Source organism: Hippocampus guttulatus, chromosome 5 (genome assembly GCF_054856545.1).
Source record: "Hippocampus guttulatus isolate MCC_2025c chromosome 5, RoL_Hgut_1.0, whole genome shotgun sequence".
Lineage (NCBI taxonomy): Eukaryota > Metazoa > Chordata > Actinopteri > Syngnathiformes > Syngnathidae > Hippocampus > Hippocampus guttulatus.
Window position 1 is genome coordinate 1,519,440 of NC_141265.1, and position 14,836 is coordinate 1,534,275.

At 45.0% G+C, this 14,836-nt stretch overlaps 1 protein-coding gene across 3 annotated transcripts in view; it reads right to left on the reverse strand.

Annotated features, from left to right (window-relative positions):
* Positions 1–14,836, reverse strand: part of bmp2k (BMP2 inducible kinase) — a 29,030-nt gene that overhangs the window by 9,810 nt on the left and 4,384 nt on the right. For all 3 annotated transcript variants that reach the window (XR_015101045.1, XR_015101044.1, XM_086112517.1), the window contains exons 2-15: positions 12,598–12,716; positions 11,981–12,086; positions 11,763–11,905; positions 10,442–10,563; positions 10,084–10,165; positions 7,765–7,897; positions 7,345–7,448; positions 7,196–7,275; positions 6,472–6,620; positions 5,439–5,608; positions 5,227–5,361; positions 3,216–3,382; positions 2,436–2,590; positions 2,031–2,144 (exon numbers count right to left, since the gene is read on the reverse strand). Coding sequence is in view for 1 of the 3 variants with exons in the window: in XM_086112517.1 (XP_085968643.1) it covers positions 2,031–2,144; positions 2,436–2,590; positions 3,216–3,382; positions 5,227–5,361; positions 5,439–5,608; positions 6,472–6,620; positions 7,196–7,275; positions 7,345–7,448; positions 7,765–7,897; positions 10,084–10,165; positions 10,442–10,563; positions 11,763–11,905; positions 11,981–12,086; positions 12,598–12,716 (1,779 nt within the window). In the remaining 2 variants the exon portion in view is untranslated. The remainder of the gene's footprint in view (positions 1–2,030; positions 2,145–2,435; positions 2,591–3,215; positions 3,383–5,226; positions 5,362–5,438; positions 5,609–6,471; positions 6,621–7,195; positions 7,276–7,344; positions 7,449–7,764; positions 7,898–10,083; positions 10,166–10,441; positions 10,564–11,762; positions 11,906–11,980; positions 12,087–12,597; positions 12,717–14,836) is intronic.

Below are 14,836 nucleotides of genomic sequence, written 5' to 3' on the forward strand. Positions count from 1 at the left end.
AAGGAAATCTTTTTGATTGGTTGTTTGCTTTTTTCAATGTACTTTTATTTCTCAGTAACATTCTGGCCCTTTACAGTAAGATACAAGAGATTACTCCAAGCAAACACACACACACACACACAAAGACAGGCCTCGTTTCTTCAACAGGCCACGCACCGGCTGCAGTATGTTTTCGGAAAACATTTAGCTTTTTCTTTGTGAGCTTGGAAAAAAAACAAAAAAAAAAAAACAACAGACAAAACAAAGACGCACAAATGTAAACAGCAACAAGTGGGTTAACCTAGCAGGTTGTTTTCATGGCTCGTCCTTCTAGAATCTTCCACCAGTACACGTGAACAAGATGTTTCTGAGCGTGGCTGTTCGGACGCATGCGAGGAGAAGCAAAAGATAGTCGAAAAATGTCAAAGGAAAAAAAAAAACAACAACACACCTTTCGAAAAAGCAGGCGGTTGGATGAGGAAACGATAGGAACGACTTACCTTTCGGGGGGGGGGTGTACAGTGGGGGGTTTGGGGGGGGGCTGTGGGTGTGATTAGCGATGGTGGCGACAGCACAGCGCTAACACTCATAAAGCCCTTTTGGTTTGGATGGACAAAACTTGACAGCGACAACAAAAACATTTCAATGTTGCCATCAGCCAGTCGCGACCAAAAGGAATCAAAAGTAGCCCAAAACGTGTTTCCTCAACGACATTCAAAAAGCTTGCATGATTCATCATTGGCTCGGTTTGGTCCACTGAATAAAATGGAGCATAAAAGGCACTTCATGACCAGAAACACCAAATAAATGCGCTTAAAAAGAAAAAGTGTTGTCTATGGAGTAACAGAGCAGTTCACTCGTGGTTTTCCTTCAACTAAACTGTCCCATTAAAATTCAGATTTTTAGAAACGTGTTGAGGCCAATGACTTGTCCCTCCTAATTTATATCATCGATGGACGATAAAATTATTATTGGTTACAAGCGAAGGAAGAAAACGCACCTGCCATGTATATTTAAAGAAACAAAAACAAAACATTCACATTGAGAGCAGGAGGAGGCACACAAGCTATTATTGCATCCGCCCACAACGTGGCCGGCCCGGGTGGAGGGAAGAGCTCAGGCCCTTTAGCGTCGGCCTTTCAAGGATTTTATTCAAAAGTTCGTAAGCTAGCCGGAGGAGTTTGTCGTTAGCGAGCGGGGTGAGTATTTCACGTCAAGCTACGCTAAATCAAATACAAGTTCTGGAGGCCGTTAGCGATGAGGCGCGACGGCTAAGTTAAGCGACTTAGCGTGCGAGTAGATTTCGTCCCATCGAAAATGTTCCAAATGTTAGCGAGCGGCTTGCTGTGACTCTTCGCCCGGGATATCGAACGGCTTAAGATGCAAACTGTCAACATTGTTCTCAAGCGGTTAAAAAAATTGTACTACGTTTTGTTTGCGCTCAAGAAAACGCACGCATCTGCGAATTTTGACCGTGGCCATTTGCAACTGATGAACTGACTAACTAACGTGTGCTTGTACAGAACAATTCACATTTGAAAGCAATATTTCACTTCATAGATAACAATTAGCGACAACAAACCTTGAGCGGAATGGATTCAGATTCCAAAGTTTAGGTCCGATGAAACCCGCGACCGATCACGGTTTTCAAAATGCGCGAATGATTGATTGACGATGGCCAGGCGAACCGAATGTCCTTTGCTCGAATGGTCCCGGCTACATTCTTTGGTGGATTTTTTTTTTATACCAAGATCGCCTCTGTTGACCTATAAGGTTAATTACAATCAAAGCAGTCACCGTCAAAATTGTGAAAATAATATTCAAAGGAGTTGAAGAAATTGTGTCCAGGAAGTGCTTTTTCGACAGCCACCAGAGGAGGCGCAAGTGAGTCAACTTAGCGGGAAGACGAGCACAGTTGATCTAAAAGCAAAGACTCAGCCGCGGACGGTAGGAGAGGTGGTCGGTCTGGCTCAGAGGGGGGGGGGGGGGGGGGGGGGGGGGGGGTTAGGGGTGTGAGGGGGTCCTTGCGGCTGAAACTCCTTAAGACTTGCCTGCGTTGGCCACAAACGGCACCGAGCCAAACAGGTCCTCGGTCGGGAGGGGCTTGCCGGAGGCGGGCGGGGGTCGGTCGGCCTCCGCGCTGGCCGTTCTCTCCACAGGTTTGTCTGCGTTGAACCACGGGGACAGGAAAACGTTGGTACCAGACTACAGCTGCGGTGCATTTTCTCATCGGTACGCTTGCTGTTACTGAGAAGTCATTCTTCATCATTCCATCCATAGTCAGGGTTGATGGAAAAGGACTTTTACTCAACACATTCGTTATACAATCGGGGGCTGTCAAAAGCAACGCTTTGGTGAGCCCAATGTGCTAGATAATGCCATTTTCTTTGCTTTTTGTGTCCTATCTCTCGTTGACTTCTTTTGTGAGAGGCTAAGCGAAGAAAAGCGTCACTTGCTTGCTCGGAGCAGGTCAAACTCGCGGTTGATCAGCTCCTCCTCGGTCAGCTTGGAGAAGTTGTCCTCGCCGAACGGGTTCCAGCGCGACATGTCGGGAGGGTGGCTGGCGCTCTGGGAGGGAGGGCTGGCGCCGTCTGAGACCAGCATGGGCGTTCTGCGCGGGGGTGGGCAACCAAAATCACTGACTGACTTTGAATTTTGGACGTGATTAATATTTTCAAGTCTGTCATATTATTTTCATGGTTATCTGCCTTAAGTAGATTAACACGAGTCAACTTTTGTTGTTTTTAAACCCGCTAATATTTTATATTGTTTTTGTCAAAATGGTATTATATATTTTTCTAATGTTTGTAAATTTTCCCGGACATTTTTCTTGTAGCAATATAGGTGCTTGTCTAATGTGTTTAATGTAATATCTTTCTGGATTTGGTGTACTTAGTTCCAGATGATGCAACATGTTTCTAATAATGTATTTTAGTAATACATACCTCTTCACTTTATTTATAATAACTAATGTAAAACGTACCTCTTAACTTAATATTGGGATCGGAAAATTTTAATTTTTTGACTATTTTAATTTTCTAAAATTTGTATATTTTCCATTTGATATTTGTATACTTTTCTTGGAATGCCTTTCATGTTTCTAATATTTTATATTTTCTAATATTGCTGGAGCATGCTGATAATATTTTTGTCGGCACTTTGCTTTGGGCTGTCGTAGCTAAGATTTGGACATTTCTTTTCCGGTGACAATAATTCCTATTTTGTGACGGCATTACCTGGGATTGGAGTAGGACGAATCCGCAGGCGAAGGCGTCCCGGCGGCGGGCGTGGTGGCGTTGTAGGAGCCCGGATGCGCCTGGAAGTCCAGCGGCGAGGATATGTAGGTGGGGAGATGATGATGATGTTGATGTTGTTGAACGAAAGCCTGTTGGTACTGCTGCAGCTGGGGGCGGTGGGATGTCAAAGAGAAAGAAAGAAAGAGTAGGGCGGGGGAAGAAAAGGGGGCGGTGGCAATGATTTGGTGGCACATGGCGATGAGCGACAAGATGGCGGGATGCTGTTAGAGAGCAGTTCTGGATTTGGGAAGCTGGGGGTGCAGGGGAGGGAAGTGGCGAGGGGGGCCAAAGTCAAAGAAAATCAGCTTCACCATTTTCTTTCTCTTCTTCTTTTTTTTTTTTTTTTTTGGATTTGTTCCCATTTTTTTTTCCCCATTGTATTTTGTTATTCTAATAGTAGGCCACTTTTTGTCCAATACGTATTTTGGGGGTATTTTTGTGTTTTACACTTTTCTATTTTATCTCAAACATTGAAACATTTGCCACGATATTTTAGTGTTGATCTTTTAATGTGTATTCTTCTTGTATTCATTTTTCTTTTTTCCTTTGTTTCCCCCCCCCCCAAAGATTTGTGTTAATTTCTTTTCTACTTTTCTGAATTATATTGTCATGTTTCCCTGAGTATTATTTTGACTACAATCGTCCTATTTGACCCCAATATTTACACGTGGCGCGGACGCAAAAGAAAGTCACGTAGCTGGTGTTTTGGGGGTTAAAGGCTGCGTCTTGCGCAAACTTGGCAGCACACGGAGGGAGGAAGGGAAAGCCACCCTGGCTTTTCAGCCTCTGTTCAATCCCTTCGCCGCCTGGTCGCAGCAGATTGCCGTCCGCCCCAAACAGATGGCGGACGCCGGCGGCTAAAAATTGCCGCCAGTCTGCAGTTAAGTTGGAGCGTCTGCTGGCGCCGTGCAGTCGACTGTTTGCGCTGCGAGTGTGGGAGGACGAAGACGACGTCGCGTGTCTCTTTGCAATTTGGTTGTGTCCTACACTCTTGTTGGATATCTTTCTGACCTCAATAAAATCTTATATTTTGATCACAGTAATTGTTGGTTTCTTGTATTTTTCCAAATATGCTTCGACGCTCGCCCCCCAAATTGTTTTATTTTACACTGAAAAACTACCTACATCTTTTCCTGGTATCTCATTATTTTTGACAGATACTTTTCATTAATTTGATAATATTTATGATATTTTATTCATTTGTCATGGACTAGTATTCATTTTCTTCTTCTTTTTGAAAAAATAATTTTGTATATTTCATCAGTCTTTCGTTTAACATTGATTATTTTTCCTCATTGTGTTAGTGACTTTTTTTTAAAGAATATTTGGGGTAATGTTTTGTATATTGTTCAAGCTATATTTTGTAATTTGTTTAATGTTATGTATATTTTTTGTGTGTTTTTTTTGTAAAAATGTGTCAGATTTCCTGATATTTTTGTAACTCCCCCCCTTAATAGGTATTTTTTGTAATACCCCCCCCCCCCCCCATTTAATTTCGGATTTTACATTATGTCCCATTACCATGGTATTTTTTGACTAGCAATTGGTGAGGATCAAGCGGTTCGGAAAATGGATGGATGGAATTTTTCCTTATTTGATCATACGTTAGGTACCAGTGACATTTTTGTTCAATGTTCTTGTATATTTTTTTCCGCCTCATATTTATGTCCTCTTTATGGGGTGCTATTTTGTGTCAGTGTTTCGATCCATATTTTTTTTCCTTATCTACTTCAACTCGTTTTACCTCATATTATCCTCATTTTGCCCCTTGCAAACTGTTGTATTTTTTGTCCGGGTTATTTGCCAGGCGTCATAAAATGATTGTGGGTCGCTGGGTCACGTGTCGAAACCAAAAGGCGAATACATGTTACAGTCACGTGTCTGATGCGGCAATTTCTCATAAGCTAGGCGTGAAACTGGCTGCTGTGTGTTTATCCGGGAGGAAACTCACCATGGCGGCGTACTGGGCCTGAGCGGCGTGAGCGCCTCTCTGCTGATGATACATGGGCTGATGCTGCTGCATCATCATTTGCTGCTGTTGCTGCAGTAAAGCCTGTTGCTGCTGCTGCTGCACAGCCTGTTGGTACTTAATTCAAAAATGCAAACAGTAAATAAATTGAAATGACGCAGACTTGGTCTCCATGACCCCACGTTGAGCGTTACCTGGAGGTATTGAAGTTGCTGCGCGTTAATGTGTTGCTGCTGTAGAGCTTGTTGTTGTTGGTGGAGCTGCTGAAGGCGCAGGTCACCCGGCTGCAGCTGCTGTAGCACTCGGTGCTGCTGACTGCCAGGCTGCGGCTGTACGCATGGCTGTCCTGGACCGGGAGTGGGAGCTGGCAACACAAATTACTCGGTGGCAGTCCTTAAACCATATATTCTTGAACATTGGTTGGTTTCTTTCTTTTTTGTTTTTTTGCCTGACAGTCTTGTTTGTTTTCTAATGTTTTGCTAATTTTTATGCCTTGTATTTCAATATAAACTTATATTTTTGTCGACTATTGTTTTTTTATTCGATATCCTGTATTAGGGCTATTTTTTAAAATTTATGTATGGAGTAGTATTGACTCTTAATACTTCTCTTATTTTTCTTAAAAGCCCAAAATATTGATTCTTTAACCCCCCCCCCCCCCCCCCATTGCATAGTTTTCTACTTCTCTTGTAGTGTTTTTGTTCAATTTTTCTCAATTCAATGTGAATATTGTTTGCACCAGTATTGTCATTTAATACCCAATATCAACTACCTAAAGTACTATTTTTATTAGAATGTATTTTTTTGTAATATAATATTTTTGAATTGTCTCATTTTTTGTGTTTTCCCAAATAGTACTTAATCTATTTGGGTTTTTTTTTTCATTTACCACTTTTGCTAGTTTTATTACTTTCTAGTTTCTCAATGTTTTTCTTTAACGAATTTGTCAGATGTAAGGATACATGGATGGATAGTTTCCTTGCCCCGCAGTATTTCGCACAATTTTCACTCGTATTTTTATTTTTATACTTCATACCATTTGATGTTCTATTTTTTTGGGCTAGATCTTATGGATTTGTTTTTTTCAAATATTTCCTAAATCCATTTTTCAAAAATATGTCTGTATTTTACACATATTTACTGCCTTCAACATTTCTTTTTAAGAATGGAAACAACATAACGAGTGTGCCTTCTCTTCTTGCAATCTTTTGCTTGTTTTTGCCGCACCTTTCTGACCGTTGCTGACAGGCGCAGAAGGCCCCGCGCTCATCTTGACGGGCGTGACGGTGGCCAGCGGCAGGACGTTACTGTTGGCCGCCTTGGGCCTCTGTCGGGGGGCGATGGAGGTCTCTGTCGGGCCCACCGAGTCTCGTATTCTGAATACGGAAAGAACATCATCGGTAAGATGCGATTTGAAATGACGTAATCAGGCTGTCGACAGGTTTAAGGAAGCTCGAAGTGAGACTTTTTAAGACCGGTCGCATTTCACAATGGGATATATTTTTAAGGTTTTTTTCATGCAAGTATGAACACTGGTTTTATTTTGTGTATTTTTCCATCTCATATTTTTCTGGATTTCCTCCAAATTAATTAGCATGTTATTGAGATGTCTTTTCATTTATTTGTATCAAATATTTTTTCCCATTACAATGGTGTTTTTTTTTTCAAAATATATTCATAGTTAAAATGTGTTTTTGAATATTTTGAGGAGTATATATTTCCAAATTTGCAACTAAAATGTGTTATTTTTAACTACGGGGTAATATTTTGTTTTACTAGTTGAGTATTTCTGATTTTGGAGGTTTTTTAACCCCCAATATTCATCAAACATTTTTATATATTTCGAAGTATATTTTGTCTAATATTTATCTATCTGTCGCTTAAAAACATTTTTCTTATGTTTGTATATATATTTTTATTCGATACTTTTGCCCCCAAAAAGTAGCAGTACCTTGCTTTTGTCATACTCTTCTTGGCGGCCACTTCGCTGGCCGTGAGAGGCTCCGGTAAGGACGTGGGGATGGGAGAATTCTGTCAAGACAATCATTCCGTCACTATGCAGTCATTGTCAAGAAAATAAAAAGTCTGCGCTGTACTTACAAAGATATTTGGCACAGGACAGTCCCTTCCTGCAAATTTAAAGGCAAAGTAGGACACTTGGTATATGTCGGGTCTCTTCTCCTGGTCTGGTTCGAGCATATATCCTGTAGGGGAAGCATGACCGGTCAAGAACTGTGGGATGCGCTTCTCCTTTTGGCCACTTGCTGGAGCCATTGCTCCGCTACAATAAGGGCAAGGGAGAAGAGCGGAAAACCAGCAGGCAGGCAGGCAGACAGTAGTCCTGACTGGTTTAAACAGGCTCAACTTGTGTACAGATGGCTCTGTGCTAGAACACTCGCGCGCGCGCACACACACACACAAAAAAAGAAGGCTGAGTGTGCAGATTAGCTCATGAAAAACCACGTCAGCCCACATTCAGTCAATGGCCAAACGTTTGCGAGCGAATATAAACGGACTCACGGATTAAGCAGTGCAACTTGAGGGAGAACTTGGAGTTGTCGGGAACGATAAAGGTTCCGTCGCATATGGCAACTTGACTCTCGCCGAATGGAAGAGAGAAGAAACACAGCTTGTACAACAAGCATCCCAGGGCCTGCGGGAACAAACGTTTGGCGGTTACGAACGCTGCTGCCTCTGACACAGAACGGACACAAACACACACAAAAAAAAGATGAGGGACACTTGGGCCGGACACCTGGAACTTGACACCGTCCCTAAAATACCTGCTTCAGTTTTTCGTTTTTGATTGACACGCTGACTCAATTTCATGTCACATCATGAAATGGTTAATGCCTTAAATGCCTAAAAATAATCACAAATAATCCAAAAAGGTTCCCTTCAAACAAAAACGGCAGGCCGTCCTGTCTTTTCAGGGATGGCCCCTTGAGATGTTTTTGCGGGACACACCACATCGCATTTTACCAGGTGAAACTAACATCAGTAGCTGAAGTTTCCAAAAACTCTTTCGGAGGATTTTGTCGTTGAGGGATGCTTACAAAATGTCAAAGTGACCCTAAACGGCAGCTTTCAGACAAAAATGCCAGGCATTTTGTCCTTTCGGTTGCGGTTTCTTGAGGCTTTCTTGTGCGTTTACTCTTGATTGACATGCTTACCAAATGGCGTCATCGGGGGCTGAAAGTTTAAAAACTCTCGAGGGCCGTCTTTGACGGATGCCAAGAAATGATGCTAAAATGGCTGCTTCAAACTATAAAAAGCAGACCTCCTTCTTTTCCGGCATGGCTTCATGAGATGGTTTTTGTGGGTCTACTCATCACAAATGCGCTTGTCAAATTTCAGGTTGCTAGATGAAACCGGCTTTGGGGGGCTGATTTTTCAAAAACAAGTGTCGTTGAAGAACCCCCCCAAACGGCAGAGTTTCTGCATTTTTTTTTCTGGCGTGGCTTCCAGAGACTTTTTTGAGGGTCTCTTCATGACAAACACGCTGAACAAATTCCGTGTTGCTAAAGGCAAGTAAGTGGCTTCGAGGGCCGAAATTTCAAATTGAGACACAACTGAAGCCACTAGGGCTGTTTGTTACCGAGTTACGGACTCAGGCGGTGAGTATTCCGCCCCGAGCAACGTGGCCGTCCAAACAAACAGATGCAGGCTTGCTTATGAATGATGCAATGAAATGTGCCGACACCGCAGTTGAGGAGATAAACCACTTTGGAATGAGTCAGCTGCCTTTAGGACTTCTGCCTTAGAGCACTCATCTTGTAGCTAATAATCAGGCGTGTGCGTAGAGACACGCTCCAAACATAGAACAGGAAGGCAGTGTGCTGGCGGCTAACAGGAAGCACGGAGGTGCTGGGGTTTGTTGCCCAACAGTTTTCGTTTCACATTGTGAAGTTTGTTGACGTGCTCAATTAATTATTTGAGTTGCCCCCTACACCAGCTAACTTTGAGTGAGAGGGCAGTATAAACTCCGGACTGGTCGCTGGCCATTTTCCAGGGCATGACGAGAAAAACGGGTTCACGCTTAGGTCCACATTTTTGATAAAAACAACAAAATATTGTGAACGTTGATATTTTCCATTGATATGGTTGGCCTCATAGCATACCTTCTGGTGATTTAACATCCTGCCACAATATCAGAAAAAAATGTGCTGGCGAAACATTCCGAAAATGTTCAAATGATTCGGCGAACTTGGTAGAAAGTGAGAAAAACAAACAATTCACGCCCAGACACTTACAATGGACAAACACCCGACTCGAGCTCCTGACATCACTTGTTTGGCCACACCCCCTTTCGTTTTATCTAGAATAAATAAATACGCTGCTGCTTTTCCTGAATACAATGTAATTTAAAAACTGTAATGTTTTTGAGATGGAAGAACAACTTAAAGGCATTTTATTTAACTACGATCGGCAAAACTGATTGGACATGGGGAGTAAATGGAACCGCGAGCTTGGTGACGGAACAAATTCAACCGCTAAGTCAAGGTGGCGCTGCATTATCGCGGTAACAGACGAAGTTGAAGCCGCGCTCGTGACGCTGGCTGCGGTCCAAACTCTGCTCTCACCTTCAAATCCGAGTCCTCACCTGGGACTCGTGATCTCAAAATGGAGGCCTGACAATGTTGTTGCCAGAGATTCTCCGCAATTTTTATTTATTTAATTTTTTTTTAAAGAGGGGAGGCGGGGGGGAAGCAAAGGTAAATAAGAGTTGGGCGAGGCCGCAAGGAGGAAGAGGAGGAACCTGTCGGGGCAGAGTAACGGCAAGAGGCGCGCATGCGGGACAAACCTGCCTTGCAACACCACCGCCACACACAAACTTACCCATATATCAGCCTTAGTGGTGATGGCTTTCCCCGCGTACAAGTTAATCATCTCCGGCGCCCGGTACGACAGTGTCGTGTACCTGTGGCGGTTAAAAGGAGGAGGCGCTGAGTGACACCAAGACATTTTAATGGACAAAGCAACTTATTAATGATTGGACAGAAATGGGCTTGCCATTCTTCTACATAATTTGCACCCCCCCCCCCCCCAAAAAAACCCAAACCCTACTCTTAATTCAGAAGTGTTTGTGACAGACTTCAATGACATCTTTGAAGTAATTTTTCAACGGGAGGCGAAACAGAACGTGTCAGATAAATATCACCCTGCCTGCCGCGGCTTTAAGATTTATTGAGCTCACTTTTTTATCTCGTCCTCCACAGCGGTCACGCCATCTTTGTGCGGCTGCAGAACTTTGTGGGTGGCGCTGCCAAAGTCGCACAGCACGTAGCTGCCCTGGTCATTCAGCAAGATGTTCTCCACCTGCCAAGGAGAACCAGTGTTGATTCATCACAAGTATTTATAGAGAGCGAGAAGATGACAAGGGTGTAGCTAATGGTGCGCTCGCTCAGTTATATTCAAGGGTTGGAGGGGTGGTAACAAAACAAACATAAAAAAAAAAAAACAGGTGACAAATCATCATCAGTAGGAGGCGTTGGTATGCAAAGTTCCTCGGGAAACAGCCCTAAAATGGACACGTGTTGCATCTTTTGGGACGTGGCTCCTTGAGAATTTTTTGGTGGGTCAAGCCATTTTCAAAACTACACTTGAAAACCGAGGTCAACTGAAGGCTTCAAAGTTAGGCCACTTAGTCACCAAGGAACATTTGTGAGAGCAGAACGAGGAGCATGTGGGAGGCTGGCTGGGGGTTTCTGCAGCGGAGGAAGGAAATAAGAGCGTGACAAAGGAAGCGGAAAGGGGGAGCAGAGGTGCAAGATGAAGCGGATGTGCTGGAAGAATCCGGAAAGCTCTCGTGCTGACAAAGCACATTTTTTTTATTCAATTCATGTTTGGTCGGGGACAACGCACAAGCTGCACTCTGCTGTTTTTATTGACATTTCGGCGTCTGGCTGGGGGAGTCAGTCACACTCGGTTGCTAACCAAAACAGCAGCATCTAGTCTAACTGTAACCGTTCGTTTCTGGTGGCGGAAAATAGAAACTTTTTCCCGACGGTTTGTAAACGCTCAACTCGTGTCCATTCTTCAAATCGTCGCTGAGCCCCAATTGGTCTCTGCGTGCGTCGCACACTTATGAAGAAACACCTTTCTCATGTACCTATGAAATAAATGCTTCCTCATACACCGACACTGAATTACAGACCAAACGGACGGACGGGTTCCAGCGACTATTGGCTGCACTTTCAACATCACGAACGAGATGCCGCACGACCGGCGGGACCTCCGTGGAATGTTGTCAGGCGCCGTAGTCGGCGGAGCCAAGGTAACTGATTAATAAAGTAATTAACCAACTAATTAATTAATTAACTAGTTAATTACTAAATAAAAAAATAAATCAATAAATAAATAAGCGTGCCGGCTGAGCCGAGGCGTGTTGCTCAGCTCAACGCTAATAGCGTGGATGCTGTACATTCGTCAGAAAATGGACGGATGAGGAGCAAATGACATCACGGCTCATTCACGTGCGGCGATGGCGAGCGATATTTTTCAAGACGGCGTCTTACCTTGAGGTCCCGGTGGATGACGGGCGTCTTGCACTGGTGCAGCCGCGCCACCGCCTCGCACGTGTCGCAGAAGATGTGCAGTACCTCGGCCTCGCTGAAGCCCACGTTCAGACGCTGGTTCATCTGCTTCACCACCTGGCCCGCTAAAACGCAACGGCAACAACCCAGTTGAGCTGTCGCAGTTCACACCGAGGCGCCGTTTTGTGAACGGGAAGTACCTTTGCAGTACTCCATGAGGATGAGGACCTCCCACACGCTGTCTGATACGGTGTTGACGGCAGAGTCCAGGTAGCCCACAATGTTTTTGTGGCCCGACAGCTCCTTCTGCGCGGCGCATGAATGACAAGAAAAGTTTTCGGGAGCACTTCTTTTGCACAAAACGGCTGCCCGTCTTGCGAGAAGTCATCTCAGTCACCATCAAAAGGATTATTGCTAATTTCACCTGCGCGCCTAGAAACTAAATCCAAAATGTTTAAGCCACCGGTGCAGCAGATCAGTGCACAAGGCGCATGCAGCAGACGCAAAAAACTCTAACCATGGGGCTGCGCCGCACTTACTTCATAGTTCATACGAAGAACGCGTTTGGTTTTCCATGTCCAGAAAAGCGCAAACGAAGTCTGACGCATTATAATTATTATGATTCCTGACCCGTGACGACATTTCTCCGCAACCTAGCCAGCCAAATCAAATGTGAAATTCAGTGGAAATCTTTGTGCGGTTCTTTGAACGGGGAGATGACATCATCCTTTGGCTATTTTTTTTTTATTTTTTCATCATCACACTTAAGACTTTGAACGGAGCCGAAACTGCGCGCGTAGCGCCGCGCGGCTCTCACCATGATGGTAATCTCCCGCTTGTGGACGTTGAGGTCGGGCACGTTGTTGACGTACATGCGCTTGAGGGCGCAGCGGATGCCGCTGTGCGTACGGGCCAGGAAAACCACAGAGAAGCCTCCTGAAAACACACACACACAACGTTTTTTGACATACGGGCATATATACAGCCCCCGCTTACAGTATGCGCTGCTTATCAGAAGCTACCGCTTCTAATTGGGTCACTTCCAACCTTGCTAGGCAGTAGGCTAACTATGCCGGCGGTTCAAATTAGGACGAGTTCATCGAGATTGCAAAGGAGTCAACAACGGCGCGTTTGTTGTGCAACAAGTGAGCTCGGGTCAGCTCGAGGGAAGACGGACGGGGTTGATGGGGGTTCGAGCGACGCTCGCTGTCACAACGGCGGGAGTTGCCGCTGCGCGGCCTCTCCGCGTCGGCCAACCGAACGACAAAACACGCAAAACCGCCGATAAACAGCGCGAGGCGAAGGCGTCACGTGGCGTTTTTACGAGCGAGAGTAACCCGTGAGTCATCAAAGGTGTCGTAAAGATCCAACTGGAGGGAAGGGGCGGATGGAATCCAGATGCTTCAGGCCAACGCGAGAAGCGGTTTGTTACCAAAGGGGGCTCGTTTACTCGCGACGTAAAGCAGCAGCTCGACTCCAACTCGACTTGAGTATGCAAATGATCAGGAGAGTCAATATCGGGACACGTGTTCATTGCTTGTCAGCAAATATCGGACGGCGGGTCATCAAAATGATGTTCTGAAGCATTCGCAGGTGTCTCAATAGCCCTCGAGGGGGCGATGCTGTCTCACGTGAGCGATTTTAATTGTAAAATTTGCTGCGTGGAATGGTCGAAAGATTTTACACCTTAATCGTAGTTTGGATTGTAGAAATGGTAGGTATTAACTGTCGATTTTAATTGTGACAATTGAAGCTTTGAAGTGAGGAAATGGTGGCAATCCCTCGTCGAGGTATTGGCGTTTAGTCATAAAAAGGTCCATTTTTTTATTGTAGTGATGAATGCCGCACGATATCGGGAAAAACAAGCGACGCGGATGTTGACCGCAGCAATTGATAGTTTTTTTTTTTTATTATCTAATGAAAGAGGTACTTTTTTTTTTCACGCGGAAAAATAAGCATCCTAATCCAACCGATAAGTAGGCAGGATGAACCTCATGGCGCCGATATTCTGTGCAGCCTTCGTAGTGACCAAAAAGTCAGTGAGCAGTCACGGTAACTCAAGTTGAGCTCCGCTCCCACATACCGGCGGCGAACGCTCTTTGGTTTGAGCCCAACTCGCGATGTAAACAAATAGTTTTCAGCTCAGACGGCCGTGTAAAATGTCCATTAGGGTCCATTTGACTGCCGTGAATCCAGAGTCCTGGAGGATGTTTAGAGAGAGAAGCTTGAGCCGTGTCCGCTTTTTTTTAAAGCTTTGGTATCGAAAAAAAAAAAAAAAAAACCAAGCATCGTCTCAGAATGAAATCCAAGCGGATAGCATCACTCTGCCGGTCTCAAGAAAAGACCCCGGCGACTCCTCGCTTCGAGTTCGTCCGAGGCCACCTGCTGCGGGATCAGGTTCTCACTAAAAATCGCCGCTCCAAGCGCGTGGTGGCTGGAAGGAAACCGGGGGGGAGGGGGGGCACCTCACGCATACCAACGTTTTACACAAAAGGAGGGTCCCCCTCGGAACCCCGGCGGAGCCCTCGACTCGCTGGACGAGACTCCAATTGAACCGGCGACGGTGACGTCAACGCTGACCCGGGCAGCGCAGAGGCTGCTGCTGCTGCTGCACGTTGACGCCAAGGACAGAAACAAAGAACGGATTGATGGCGCGTCATGTCTAGAAGCCCTCATCTTGGTTATTTGATGAGATAACGTCAGCCGTTTGTCCAACAAGCAACTGACAAATACCCAGCGGCCAATCGGGACGGTTGGCCAACGAGGCCACACGCACATGAAAAAAAAATGGGGGAGGAAGAAAAAAAAGGAATGGATTTCCAACCTCGGGGGGCCGGGGGGGGCATTTGGCCGGCAGCCGCTTGCCACTAAATAGCGCCTGTCGTCGTTTGAAAAGTCGCATTTTGCAAATCTGCGAGAGATTTGTCATGATAGGGGCTAATCTGCGACCCAGAAGTGGCCCGGCACAAACTGCAAAAGTACAAACGTTTGCGGTGAGAGTATAGCTCAAGCGTTTGAATTGTAACAAGGAGTGAGGTGTTGATTTTGACACAAAA